At 44.8% G+C, this 13,928-nt stretch overlaps 6 protein-coding genes across 6 annotated transcripts; 4 read left to right on the forward strand and 2 right to left on the reverse strand.

Annotated features, from left to right (window-relative positions):
• Positions 1-436: 436 nt before the first annotated feature.
• Positions 437-5,284, forward strand: NEMIN01_1461 (DNA-directed RNA polymerase II subunit RPB1; the record flags this gene model as incomplete). Its single annotated transcript, XM_051477403.1, has 1 exon — positions 437-5,284. The coding sequence occupies one exon, from the start codon at positions 437-439 to the stop codon at positions 5,282-5,284; it is 4,848 nt and encodes a 1,615-aa protein (XP_051333363.1).
• Positions 5,285-5,888: 604 nt separating this feature from the next.
• NEMIN01_1462 (TP53 regulating kinase) lies at positions 5,889-6,557 on the forward strand (the record flags this gene model as incomplete). The annotated part of the gene is made up of 1 exon (XM_051477404.1): positions 5,889-6,557. The coding sequence occupies one exon, from the start codon at positions 5,889-5,891 to the stop codon at positions 6,555-6,557; it is 669 nt and encodes a 222-aa protein (XP_051333364.1).
• Positions 6,558-6,794: 237 nt separating this feature from the next.
• On the forward strand, positions 6,795-9,176 carry NEMIN01_1463 (uncharacterized protein; the record flags this gene model as incomplete). The annotated part of the gene is made up of 1 exon (XM_051477405.1): positions 6,795-9,176. One exon carries the CDS (start codon positions 6,795-6,797, stop codon positions 9,174-9,176), a length of 2,382 nt encoding a protein of 793 aa, XP_051333365.1.
• Positions 9,177-9,629: 453 nt separating this feature from the next.
• NEMIN01_1464 (ribonuclease Z) lies at positions 9,630-11,786 on the reverse strand (the record flags this gene model as incomplete). Its single annotated transcript, XM_051477406.1, has 1 exon — positions 9,630-11,786. The coding sequence occupies one exon, from the start codon at positions 11,784-11,786 to the stop codon at positions 9,630-9,632; it is 2,157 nt and encodes a 718-aa protein (XP_051333366.1).
• A 39-nt stretch (positions 11,787-11,825) lies between these two features.
• Positions 11,826-12,356, forward strand: NEMIN01_1465 (small subunit ribosomal protein S8e; the record flags this gene model as incomplete). The annotated part of the gene is made up of 1 exon (XM_051477407.1): positions 11,826-12,356. The coding sequence occupies one exon, from the start codon at positions 11,826-11,828 to the stop codon at positions 12,354-12,356; it is 531 nt and encodes a 176-aa protein (XP_051333367.1).
• Positions 12,357-12,873: 517 nt separating this feature from the next.
• NEMIN01_1466 (uncharacterized protein) lies at positions 12,874-13,899 on the reverse strand (the record flags this gene model as incomplete). The annotated part of the gene is made up of 1 exon (XM_051477408.1): positions 12,874-13,899. One exon carries the CDS (start codon positions 13,897-13,899, stop codon positions 12,874-12,876), a length of 1,026 nt encoding a protein of 341 aa, XP_051333368.1.
• Between the last annotated feature and the right edge of the window lie 29 nt (positions 13,900-13,928).

Genomic DNA, 13,928 nt, shown 5'->3' on the forward strand with positions numbered 1-13,928 from the left:
ATGTGCATACTGATAGCCGATTGTAGAAAGACATAATCAGCAGCATTTTTTTAGAGTATACTTAATCTAGCAGCAATTCTGATTTCGTACAGACTGTATAGAACATATACCACATATAGAAATGCTGTTACAGACATCTAGAAAAATTAACCACCTTTGTAGTACAGTGTCTATACATCTACAACATTATTATACCCAATCAATAAAGATCTTGTACAATCTGCTCTATTCGCACACATTCCTAGATTCTGAGAGGCAAAGAGCTTGTTTGTATATCTGTGAGAGGCTCTGCGAACTGCGTGTGTGAATATATGCAGTTTCTCCTCTGCTGTACAGCTTAAGCCTCTTGGTGTAAGGAAGCCCGTGCTCCTTTACGCTGCTATTTTCTGTGAATTTTTGTACTGGCCTATTTTATTTTATTTATTTTTGCAAATGAATGGGCTCAGATATTTCAGTACGAAGAGTAGAGAGTATTGAGTTTGGCATACTTTCACCCGAGGATATTATAGCAATGAGTGTGTGCAAAATAGAGCACCCAGAAACAATGGAGAGCGGAGTGCCCAAAGAAGGCGGCCTTGTGGATCTAAGGCTCGGTACGTCAGAGAGAGGATTTCTGTGCAGTACGTGCGGCCATCGGCCCGACAGCTGTGTGGGGCACTTTGGGTACATCGAGCTCGCTAAGCCGGTGTTCCACATAGGGTACATTGGGAAGATAAAAAAGGTGCTGGAGAGCGTATGTTTCTTCTGCTCGAAGCTGAGAATAGAAAAGAGCATCCTGCAGTCGCCAAAGCCAAGGTCGCAGAAAGAAAGAAAAAGAAGACTGAACTACATTTGGAGTTTAGCCAAGAACAGGGCTGTGTGCATGGGAGAGGTAATCGCAAACGAAGAAAACCCAGAGGAAAGGATGCGCACAGGATGCGAGAACAGACAGCCCACGATACGAAAAGAAGGGCTCCATCTGCTGGCGTTCCAGAAGGGTGAGGAGTCATCAGACGGCAAAACAGTCCTGAGCGCAGAAAAAGTACTGGAAATACTGAAGAGAATACCAGATGACGACATTGAGACTCTTGGCTTTGATCTGGAAAAAGCGCGGCCCGAGTGGATGGTCATCAGAATCCTTCCCGTGCCTCCCCCTCAGGTGCGGCCATCTATCGTCATGGAAGGCTCTCTCAGATGCGAAGATGATCTAACGCACAAGCTCGCAGATATCATAAAGGCGAGCAACAACCTAAAGAGATACGAGCAGGAGGGAGTCGCAGGGCACATTATCAGAGACTACGAACAGCTCCTGCAGTTCCACATAGCCACCCTGATCAACAACGACATATCGGGCCAGCCGCAGTCCCTGCAGAAGAACGGAAGGCCCCTGAAGTCCATCAGAGCGAGGCTGAGAGGAAAAGAGGGAAGGGTCCGAGGCAATCTGATGGGAAAAAGAGTGGACTTCAGCGCGCGTACTGTGATTACCGCTGACCCAAATATCAGCATGAATGAGGTGGGAGTGCCAGAGGAAATAGCGAGGATGCTTACCTTTCCCGAAAGAGTTACATCATACAACGTAGATATGCTTACTCGCCTGGTGTACAGAGGCCCGTACAAGCACCCAGGGGCTAACTACGTTGTGCGAGATGACGGGCAGAAAATAGACCTAAGGTTCCACAAAGGAGAGGTGAATCTGCAGGAAGGATACATCGTGGAGAGACACCTGAACAACGGAGACACTGTCCTGTTCAACAGACAGCCATCACTGCACAAGATGTCCATGATGGCGCACAGAGCGAGAGTCATGAAGTATTCCACGTTTAGGCTCAATCTTAGCGTCACTGCCCCGTACAACGCAGACTTTGACGGGGATGAGATGAATCTCCATCTGCCGCAGTCTATCCCCGCACAGACAGAGCTGAAGGAGCTTGCGCTCGTGGAAAAGAACATTGTGTCCCCGCAGAGCAATAAGCCCGTCATGGGAATAGTGCAGGATACTCTAATAGGGGTGTACAAGCTCACTAGAAGAGACCTCTTCCTAACAAGGAGCCAAATGATGCACCTATTCTACGCGATTGACAACGGAAGAGAGTACATCAAGCCTGCTATACTGAGACCGGCTGTTCTTTACACAGGAAAACAGGTCTTCTCTGCTACTCTTCCCGATGTTACGTACAGCGGGCTGCACTCAGAGCACGTGCACGGGAGCAATTACGTGGGAAACCCAATGGACAGCGAGATAGTCATTAAGAACGGAGAGCTGCTCGCTGGGATTATATGCAAGAAAACAGTGGGCACAGCATCAGGGGGGCTAATCCACGTCATTGCCAACGACTTCCCAAGGAGTGTCTGCGTGGACTTCATCGATGCCCTGCAGAGGGCAATTAGCACGTGGCTCATGGCGTACGAAACATTCTCAGTGGGGATAGGAGACACTGTAGCTGATCCCTCATCCATGGACACGATTAAAGAAGCGATTGAGAGGGCAAAGGGAGACGTAGAGGAGATCATAGAGAATGCAGAGAACAATAAGCTGGAAAGGCTCCCAGGGATGTCCATGCGAGAGTCTTTTGAGACTGCAGTGACACTTGCACTGAATAAAGCGAGAGACACCAGCGGAACATCAACGCAAAAGAATCTCCGCTCGCAGAACAACATAAAGCAGATGGTTGTCTCGGGGTCTAAGGGCTCGTACATCAACATATCGCAGATGAGCGCCTGTGTGGGCCAGCAGAGCGTAGAAGGAAAGAGAATACTGCACGGATTTAGAGACAGATCGCTCCCCCACTTCACCAAAGACGACTACACTGCAGAAGCCAGAGGGTTTGTGAGCAGCTCGTACGTTGCAGGGCTCTCTCCTGTTGAGTTCTTCTTCCACGCAATGGGAGGCCGAGAGGGGCTTATTGATACGGCAGTTAAAACAGCTGAAACTGGATACATCCAGAGGAGGCTCATCAAGGCGCTAGAAGATGCGCAGATACGGCACGACAAGAGCGTGCGAGATGGTGAAGGACATGTTATACAGTGTGCATATGGTGGTGACTGCTTTGATGCCACCTTTGTGGAGATGCAGTCTCTTGCCCTCTTCTGCTCCCCTGCTGAGTTCAATAGCTTGTACGTCATTGATTACTCTGCCCTGTCGGAGTACTATCTCTCTCCCTCGCAGCTGAGCGCCATTCGATCCTGCAAGACAAAGGCGCTCATCACAGCCGAAGTAAAGATGCTGCAGGAGGAAGCTAAGCGCCTGAAGAGCACGCACTCTCGGGAGAAGAAGCCTTTGCCTGTGCCTTTGGAAAGGATACTCCGCGTGGCCTCTGAGATGCCTCCGTACGCCCTTGCATCTGCCATGGCGGGCGTAGTGGTGAAGATGGGAGGCCCTCATAAGGCAGGGCATTTCCAGGCCTCTTCCCTCATGGAGGGATCTGCATGGGGCGGAGAAGAGCTGCACCCCGAAAGGATACTGCGCGCACGGGAGGCCCTGGAGAAAGAGCTGCAGGATGCCATTAGCCCTGTGCTGGAGATATCTGAAATTGCATTCTCTCTCTTTAGGTCTCACCTGCGGGGATACATCACCATTAAAAGAGTGCTGTGCGAGTATCGACTCTCAGCCCAGGCATTCGAGTGGGCAATGGAAAAGATCAGAGTGTCATTCCTCAAGGCCATCGTATCCGCAGGGGAAATGGTCGGAACACTTGCTGCGCAGAGCATTGGAGAGCCTGCAACCCAGATGACCCTGAACACTTTCCATCTCGCAGGAGTGGCCAGCACAGTGACCCGCGGTGTGCCGCGTCTCAAGGAGATCATCAATGCAGCGCAGACGATTAAAACGCCGTCTCTTACCATCTACCTGCGCGAGGATATTCGGCACACCCTCGAGGGAGCAAAGAAGGCCCAGCAAGAAATAGAGAGGTGCTTCCTCAAGGACATCCTGATGCGGTCAGAGATTATATACGACCCCACAATGAAGGCTGTGAAGGCTGATGAAGACTTTATCTTTGCGTACGGCGTGCTTGATCCCACAGTGTACAGCCCAGAGTCTCCATGGATGCTCCGCTTGGAGCTGAACAGAAGTGCAATGGTAGATGGAGGCATAAAGATCGAGCAGGTAGTGGGGGCAATAGAGCAAAAGACCCTTTTCAAGTGCATGCACAGCGATGAAAATGCAAAGACCCTGGTGATCAGGTGCCAGCTGCCAGACTCAGAGGACAACCTCCGGAAGATAGAGGCTGCAGTGGCTTCCATCATGATCAAGGGGCTCTCCCGCATAAAAAGAGTGTTCATTAACGAGATAGGCGCAGGAGCAGAAAAAGAGTTCATTCTCCAGACAGAGGGCACAGGGCTGCAGGAGGTGCTGAGCCACCCTCTAGTAGATCCCTCAAGAACCATTTCGAACGATCCCCTGGAGATGGGGAGAGTGCTGGGAGTTGAAGCTGCTAGAACAAGCATCCTGAACGAGATCAGATCGGTGATAGAAAGTGATGGATCGTACGTTAACTTCAGGCACCTCTCAATACTAGCGGATATAATGACACAGAGAGGCATTATCTGCGGAATAACCAGACACGGAACCAACCGCGGAGAGTCTGGGGCCCTGATGCGCTGCTCATTCGAGGAGACTGTAGAGATACTCTTGGAGGCAGGGGCTACAGCAGAGGTAGACAGATGTAAAGGCGTGGTGGAAAGCGTTATGCTGGGGAAGGTAGCAGAGATAGGCACAGGAATAACAGATCTCCTAATTGACACAAAGAGCATCGAGATAGGCGCCATGGCAATGGAGAAGTACGAGTTTGAAGAGGATGAAAGCCTTGAGGGCGGCACGCCAGATGAAGTCTTGTCTCCATCGAGCAACATATACTCCACAGATATGGCCTCTAGCAGCAGCTTTGACAGGCCTCTCGTGAATGAGTGGTCGCCCCAGAATGAGATGGGGTACGGGTATTCAGGGTCTTCTCCTGATTTGAGCACAGTGTACAGCTCCCTGGGGAATGCGTACTCTCCTTCATCTCCTGGGCTTAGCTACTCCCCGGGGGGAATGATGGGCTCTTCTGTCTCGTCACCAAGCCACGAATATGTGCCGCAAACATCAAAAAGAGTCCCCGGGGCGCACCACGGATTTGGCGGGCTCAGCGGGTTTGGAATAAGCTCTCCGAGCTCGCAGAAGCTCTACTCGCCCCTGACCCCAGGGCTGAATTTGGGGGGAGGGCACAGGGCCTCTGGAGGAAGAGACAGCTCAGAGGAAGAGGAGAGTGACAGCAGGGGAAAGCGCCGTCACACAGAGGAGGAAAGCACAAGCTCTAGTGAATAAATAATACAGCAGGGATGCGATTGGAGCACGTGGGTGCGCTTTGAAATAAATATATACCGTAATTATTAAATCACTAGCTGTATTATTTGAATTTCACTTTGTGCAATATTTATTACTTCTGGTCTATTAATACCTTGCTATTTTGCCATTGCCTGGTAGATTGGCCTATTATCTATTTGCACGATACTTTTACAGACTGCTGAGATATTAAGGATACTGGGCTGGTGCTGCATGAAGTATCTAACAATGTACCAATGAACAAGCATACGGCCTCTGTACCAGTAAAAGATAGAGATAAATATACTTAATACAATGTATATGATAAAACAGCATTGTACTAGCAGTGCACTCGTAAATAGGAGTATGGAGCAGTGGAGAATGTGTAAGTATAGTAAGAGTATTTCTGGTTATGCAAAAGAGTAAGTGCTTCTCTTTTTAGCTGTGCTCTCAGCTGGTCTTCTTTTCTTGCGAGGCGCTCTCTTATAGCTCATTGCTCTATCTGTCTTTAGTTGGATTTCTCTAGTTATGAGTCAATGATATTCTCTCCTGGGTAGTTGCTGACTCTGTGTGACTGGTATTTTTCCGAATATTTTTATTAATGCACATGGAGAGCATTTCGATCGGTGCTGAAGCAACAGTTTATAAAAAAAACGGATACATTGTGAAAGTAAGACACCCTAAGGCGTATAGAATAGATGCAATAGACAAAAGCATACGCAAAACAAGAACACGCTTTGAGTCCAAGCTTCTCAAAAAGATAGAGCACTTGGGCATAGCACCAAAAGTCCTCTCTGATGAAGCAGCACAAAATACGCTCAGCGAGCATAAAAAAGACGGGGTTACTCTAGACTGTGCGATTGTCATAGAGTGTCTGCCCGGCGCTACGCTAAAAGAGTGTCTTATGTCAGAGAACAAAGAAAATACATATTTTGATCTGTTGCTCAGAGTGTACGAGTGCATAGGATTACTGCACAGCAGCCATGTAGTCCATGGTGACTTAACTCCGAATAACATTCTTGTAGATGGCCAGGACGTAAAGATAATAGACTTTGGCCTTGGGAAAATAACAAACAAGGTAGAGGACAAAGCTGTGGATCTGTATGTCTTTGAAAGAACAATGGCCTCACTTGTGAACATATCTGTAGATGCACGGGTTGATGATCTCTTATCTGTATATGTAAAAAATAACACTGAAAACGGAAAAGATGTGCTAAATAAGCTGAAAGAGGTAAGAAGAAGAGGCCGAAAAAGAGAGCTCAATGCAGTGGGGTGAAGATTGGCCCAAATGATGATAAACAGCCAATAAAGACCATAATGAATATAAAATCTACCAGTCTTCTGTACATGTGCAAATTAACATAAACTGTTTATTTTCTGTTCAGAACCATGGATAACGTATATAGTAATGCCTAGCGGTTAGTTAAAGAGCTGTATAGTGTTATTGTAATGCCAATGGATAAACTAGGATGAGCTGTGAGAGCATAAAAATAAAAATATTTAATATTTGGACATGTTGGCACAGGGAACTGACTTGGTTGCATCTGTGAAGGGAAGCAAGATATACTTGTACACGCTTTCGTCTGGTATGAGTCTAGTCACATGCATTAAAGGCAAGCTGCAGATTACAGCTGTTTCCTGCTCTTTAAATGACTCTTTTGTTCTGATTGGAACAATGAATGGACAGATATACTACTACAACACAAGCGATAGAAAAGAGACTGCAGTCCTAGAAGAGTGTGAGGAGGTGACAAAGATGTCTCTCAAGATAACTTCCATATTTATAATGGATGACATAGTCTACACTACCTCAGAAAACGGCATAATTCGGATACTGTCCATAGAAACAGTGCAGAGCCAGGGAAACCAAAGCGTGCAGAACAATAGCACAGCTGCTGAGAGTATTGAAAAAGAGGGGTGGCTTGAAGAGATGGAGTCACTTGGAGGAGACACTACAGAAACAGCGAGCATGCACAACATCAGCAGGATGGCAGGCGGTGTGCACACTTTTAAGCCCCTGAGAGAGATAAAGCATAACACACCCATCAATAACGTAGTGGTCTTTGGGGTGAATATCTACATCCTGGACATGCGAGGAAGGGTCATTGTGTTTCCGTCAAAAGTGGTGTATGACAACATATCGTGCATGCACTTCCGAAAGTATCTATTCTGTGTCGATGGAAACACCGTTTTTGCGGAGGTGGGGCAGGTATTTACATCGATATACTTCGCAGAGAGTAAGATAAAAGAGATAGCAAGCACAAAAGAGGGAGGATATTTCTTCATACTCACTGAGACGTCTTTGGAAATAATGAAGATAAACGAGATGGGAGGGAAAAGAGTCTTTTCGCAGAAACTGGCAAAGGAGATCAGCAACATTGTAGTTGACTCAAAAAGATCGCTGATATACAGCATAGTAAACAGCAAGCCATCCAGAATAGACCTAGAATACGTGTGGATAGATCGAAAGATGGAGAGTCTGAGGATAGAAGGGAGCACAATCAAGGAAGTGCGCAGAGAAGAGGAGAACGACGACCAAGGAGACGAGTACTTCGATATTCCGTCTGTGAAAGCTGTTAAGGACCAGGCACTCCCATCCATTAGGTACTCAAACACCAAGATAAATGCGTTTATGAAAACAGGTGTCTTGGATGATGATGGCTCGAATGAAAAAAAAAGAGAGAAAGAAGACTCCGAGATAGAAGATCTATTCAACTCAGATGAAAAAGAGATATCTGATCATTCAGACGATAGAGAGCCCTGCGCAGAGACCATTCAAAAACCCAGTGAAAATAAGAGCAGAAAACACTGCATAGTAAACGGGATGTGTGGTCCTGTGCTGATAAGCAATGGCACAGATAAAATGCTGTATTGGTCTTCTGAGTGCACAATTAGCCTTTCAGATCGAATAGATTACAGCCAGATTGAAGTGACTGTGCGAAGTACTGCAGTGGAGGTGTCCATTCTGAAGGAAATCAAACAAGTGCTACTTTCTGCAGCCTCGCAGCATCTTCTGCTAGTGTATACAGAGAATCTGCTAAAAGTATACAAAAGCAGTACTGGTGCATTCACTGAAGGTGCTCTGGTTAAAAAAATAGAGCCAAAGGCCAAAATAGAAAGAATGACATGTGGAACTGATTTCTTCTGCATTGTAAGCGAATGCGGGCTGCACTCTAATGTGTCCATCTACTCTAGGGATCTACTGGAGATTTTCAGTTTAGTTGGCGTGGTTAAGGGAATAGCATCAAGCGGTGCATACACAGGAGTTATTACAGAAGAGGGCGAAGGAGTCTCGGCCAGGCTGTTTAAGTATGAGGATGCCTCTGTGAGATGTGTTACCAGTGCTTACTTTAACAGACTCTCCATTGATTTCTGTGGGATATCAAATAACGGCATTTTTGTCTTTGAGAATTCAGGGGCTCTGTATGCTCTTGGACTTGGCAGAATTATTGCACTGAGCGGAAGCATTCCAGGCGTTCCCATTTCTGTGGTAGCAAATAACATAGCGTACTTCAAAGAGAGTGAAGATGGATCTATCTCCCTCTTTCCGGAAACTGTGTTCTATGCGCCCATCCAAAGAGAGTGTGTGCTAAACCAAAAGCTGGACATATACGCTGATCTCGAGAAGGAAATATCGTCATGTGAGCGCATAAGATATGAGACAGGTGGAGGTAGTGCACGCGATTATTCGAGAATCACCAGTGCTAGAGCAGAAGAAGAAGAGAATAATATTTATATAAGTAAAAGACACAAGCCAAGTGCTTCAGTAGAGCAAGGTAGTTTAGAAAGCAGCCTGGTGCAGCAGGAGACAAGTAAGAGCAGGATAGAACATTCTCCAATGCATACACCTACAAAGAAAATACGACAGACCAATCCCTTTGCTAGAACTGGATGAGGTGTCTCATATTAGGAAAATGGATATTCGTATAGCTTTACCATGGCCCCAACTTATTGATTTTTCAATTAAACTGTCTAGTGAAAATTTATTCAGCATTGGTGCTCTTAAAGGGCATTTCTAATTTTGTATTCAGTTTGCCTTATAAAGAAGCATACAGACCAGAATAAAACAACCGTTCAACAATTACAACTACTCTTAAGTTTCTTTATATGTACTTGTCTCAGATTAAACAGTTTTTATATTTAGCCAATTTTTGCACGAATTAGTGTAAATTTTATAATTAAACTCTCAGCCATCCATGTGTCTACAGTTTTAATACAGAATAAAATATTTTTAGTTTTGCAGGATAATATAGCATATATTTAGTTGTGAATGCATCTGATTCTAAGAGTAATAGTCGGAGTATTTTTGCAAAAACTTTATTTCCAATCTTCTGGTTGTCTATTTTCATCAATCCTCCAATGATGGCTCGTTATTAGCATTTGCCCACTCCTGTAGAGCTCTGTGAAGGTCTAGTTGCGAGTGCAGATCGTTCGAAGAGTGCACCATGTAGTCCATTGCCAGATATGCCTCTGGAGGAATGGTAACTGTTTTGTACCTCTGGCTGAAGTGTGTAATAAATAAAGTGCTTGCCAAAGACTCTTTGAAAATCTGCAGAGCTTCATGGATAGTTGAGTGATTTGTGGCCCTGGCATAGCTGAGATCCTCGTGCTCGAATGTTCCCTCGTGTATCATCAGATCTGCCTGATGGCCCAGCTGTGCAAACAGTTTATTTGGAAGAGTGTCACCAGAATACACCACAGTGTATGGATCATTGCTAGATAGATACTCCTGCACTTTGACACTGTAGCTCTCGTGTATGTGCAGAGCAGTGCACATGCTCACCTCGTATATAATGCTATGTGCAGCAGGCATAGAGAGATCTGGTGCACAAACTGCCTTTAGGTTCACAAACTCTACTACTGATGTGTTCAATGAAGACACACTAACTTTTACTACGCTCTTTTTGGTGCTATCTGAAGATACGTAGTTCAATGGATCTATTTTTAATTTGCTGTTACTGTACATATTTTCAGTAATGCATATAGTAATCTCTTCCTTGTTCTCTTCTACTTTGATATACTCTTTGCCATTAGATCTATATCTTTTAACCACTAGATCTCTGCTATTTTGGATGAATATGCAGGATATTCCAAAGTGCTCGAGTGCAGAGACCATGCACCTATTTCCAAAGACCAAAGCTGTTCTATTTCCCATCATGCAGCATTTTTTCAGAACAGAGAATGCTCCAAGGATGTGGTCAGCATGTCTGTGTGTGAGAAGGATCATCGAAAGACTCCTGTAGTTGTACGAATAGCTCTTACTTATTTTGTTCAGCTGGGTGTGCGTATCCTCTCCACAGTCTAGTAGAACACTGCCCCGAGAGGAGGTCATTAGAACAGAAGAAACGTTTCTGAACACACCAGGCACTGCAGCAGCTGTTCCAAGAAACACTGTATACGGTTTATCTGTAGAGATGCTTTCATTAGCAGAGACAGATCTTGCATTTATATTATCTGATTGGAAGGCGTCTGATTTAGACATGCTCAGACTCCTTTGAGGTTCTTTTTTACTTCGCAGCCACTCACATGCAATTTCTTTTCTGTTTTCAGTATATTCTACAGCAGACCCATCTGTCAGCACTCTACTATTTCGGAAATACTTAGTGTATTTTGGCTGATAGATAAGAGGTCTAACAATTGGCTTATAAACAGAGCACATTTTATCGTAAAAAGTTTTAACACTTTCTGTCTCCCGCTCTGTGCTGAACATCGTATAGACCTCGCACTGCATCTGCGCACTTTCTCCAGTATTTACAGAGCTTTTTTTGTGGATGCTCACTATTTCTTGAACTAGTTTTGTTGTAAGCCCCAGGGCTTTGTGCTCTTCTTTTTTGTTTTTGAACACTCCCGGTCCCGCTCTTACAAATATCTCCAGTCCCGAGGACGCCAGAGCATTTGTGATAGTTGGTATATCTATGACATAGTCGGGAGATAGGAGTGTAAGAACAAGTATGCTTGGGTAATGAATGGTGGGCTTTTTGAAGTGTTCAAGAAAGTGTGTGATATTTCCCACTGTCACCTGCCCTGTCTTATTGAGCTGTATGATATCTCTCTTTTCCACTATGTTGTGATCATTTGCCTTTTTGATGTCAAATCCTCCTGCTTTCTCGGGCAGAGGAACCATCAAATACGAGATGTTTTCTATCTCCTGGATCGATATGCGAGGGAACTGTTTGCTGCTTGGACTGTATCTATCAAAGAACTCCAGGTTTCCTATGCTTATTCCGATCTTTCCCACTGTATTCAGCGTATTTTCACTGCACACATAAGTTGTTGTGCGCTGGCTGTTCTGGATCCCATGGGTCAGCACTGCAGAAATAGCTGGCACTGCTTCAAACCGGCTGCAGAGGCATATAACTGCCATTTTGCTCCATTTTATCTTATTTCTTGCGGCATAGCGCTGGATCCCCTCAAACCCTCCGACTAGAACATACTCTGCTGTTTTTGTGTTGACGATGCGGACAGCAGACCCGCTTTCTGTGGTGTGTATTTCAGCTCGGTACATTTTCTATTTTTTATTTTCAGTTTTTAACTCCCCTGCAGAATGGGTTTAACAAGAAGTGGTAAACATAAGAGAAAGAGCACAGGTGGAAAAAGAACAGCCAAAATGACAAAGAAGCAGTACTCCATTGCCAGACAGGCATCAAACACAAAGGTCGGACCAACCAAGGTAAAACAGCTGAGAGTGAGAGGAGGCACTTACAAGATGAGAGCACTGAGACTCGCTGGAGGCAGTTTTACTCTCAAGACGCACAACGTGTCGCTGAAGTGCGCAATCACGCAGGTCATATACAACGCAAGCAACAACGAGCTCGTCAGAACTAACACTCTGACCAAAGGATGTGTTGTAAAGCTAGACCCAACTGGATACACTCCCGTAATAGAAAAAATCCTTGAAGAGGAAGCAGACATCGCAGAGATAGACCCTGTTTTCGTAGAAGAGTTCAAGCAAGGAAACTTGTACGGAGTCATTTCCTCAAGGCCCGGGCAGTCTGGCAGTGCTGACGGCCACATACTACAGGCTGAAGAGCTTAGCTTCTATCTCAAGAGATTCAAGAGCAAGCAGAGAAAATAAATAACTTAGTATTCTTTGATCTTACATTGCGATGTTTTGCGGGCACTTGAGCACTGGCAGATCTTCGGTTATGCATGGAGCAGAAGATTGGTTTATTTTGAAACAGAGATTGCGCTTATTGGGCAGTTTTTGCATGCGAATTGGATAAGATATTATAATAGCGAGGACCTACAGGGGCTAGAAATGAAATTTTCACTAGAGTATTTTCTTATTCTATCTTTCTTAGTCATGGTCTTTCTTTCCTTTTCCTCGCTCGTGACAACATCGCCAAACCAAGTTCAGCAGACGAAGGAAGGAGCAGAAGGAAAAGAGACAGGCGAGCCGCATGATGCCCACTCAAGCTCTAAAAAAGATGCTACTGCGAAGCCGCAAGGGGCGCCTGCGTGAGATTAAAGCATCACTGTGCTAGCACAGAGTATCTTGTTCATCTGTATATCTAAAATAAACTAAACAGAACGGGTTATTATTTGATTCAATTAAAAATGTCAAATTGGTGGGTTTACTTTTATTTTTTCATCTACAAGAGCTTTTGGAGTGTGTCTATGCTGTAAAAAGATCTCTTTTGTGCATCGAAGATCAGAAGATTTTCAAAGATGTGTTTGTCTGTTGGGGACAGATCTTTTAACGGGTCTTTTTTTTCTGCAAGGGGCACAAATCCGCTGTATGGATACTTTTCTAGAAGATCTTTGTCTTCTTTGGTAACACCAAGTTTGCACACTATTGTTCCTATTTGGTTTATCTCGCAGTCTCCCTCGAAACAGACTTCATTGAAAAGAATCTCCCAGAAGGTGCATCCTGCTGCCCACAAGTCTACTTCGCATCCATACTCTCTGCAGCCCAGAAGAATCTCCATGGGAACGTAGTTGAGAGTTCCAACTATGCCTGTCATTTCTTTTTTATTTTCTTCTTCATTCTCGTAGCGTTCGAGTGTATTTTTATTTATTTCGCACATTTCAAAGTCGCTACTGCTCTCAAAGCTGTCATTAATAGGGAAGCCATCTTCACAAGCACTCTCTAAAGCATCAGAAGAAGCCATCTCTACAGTATTAGCACAAATATCTGTCTTAGTAGAGTTTTCTCTTCCTTTTTTGGAATCTTCTTTGTCTTTTTGTGTCTCTAGGGGGAGATATCTTGCACTTCCAAAATCAGCTATCTTTACTGCATGTGCATCGATCAGGATATTTTGTGGCTTTATGTCTCTATGGACTATGCTAAGACTGTGTAGATAAGTAAGACCTTCTGAAATGCAGCTGATTATATAGTATTTGTACTCTAGTGAAGCTATTGGCAGTATTTCTTTCAGGTTGTACTTGTAGTAGCCCATAGCAATATAGCCTCTTTTGGAGCTTCTACTAGAGCATGTGTAGACATCGATGATATTTTTGTGTTTAATTTTTTTTAATATCTCGATTTCTCTGCTCTTGCTGCCTTTAATTTTCTTAATGGCTAGCTCTGCAGGCAGGCGCCCATCCATTCCTTCGCTACTGGCTAGGTATACAGAAGAGTGGCTGGAGGAGTAGAGTTTTCTGAGCTTTCTAAACATTCAGTGCAGCTGCGAAAAGTTTAAAAACT

This window comes from Nematocida minor (assembly GCF_024244105.1).
Source record: "Nematocida minor strain JUm1510 chromosome Unknown 7709, whole genome shotgun sequence".
Lineage (NCBI taxonomy): Eukaryota > Fungi > Microsporidia > Nematocida > Nematocida minor.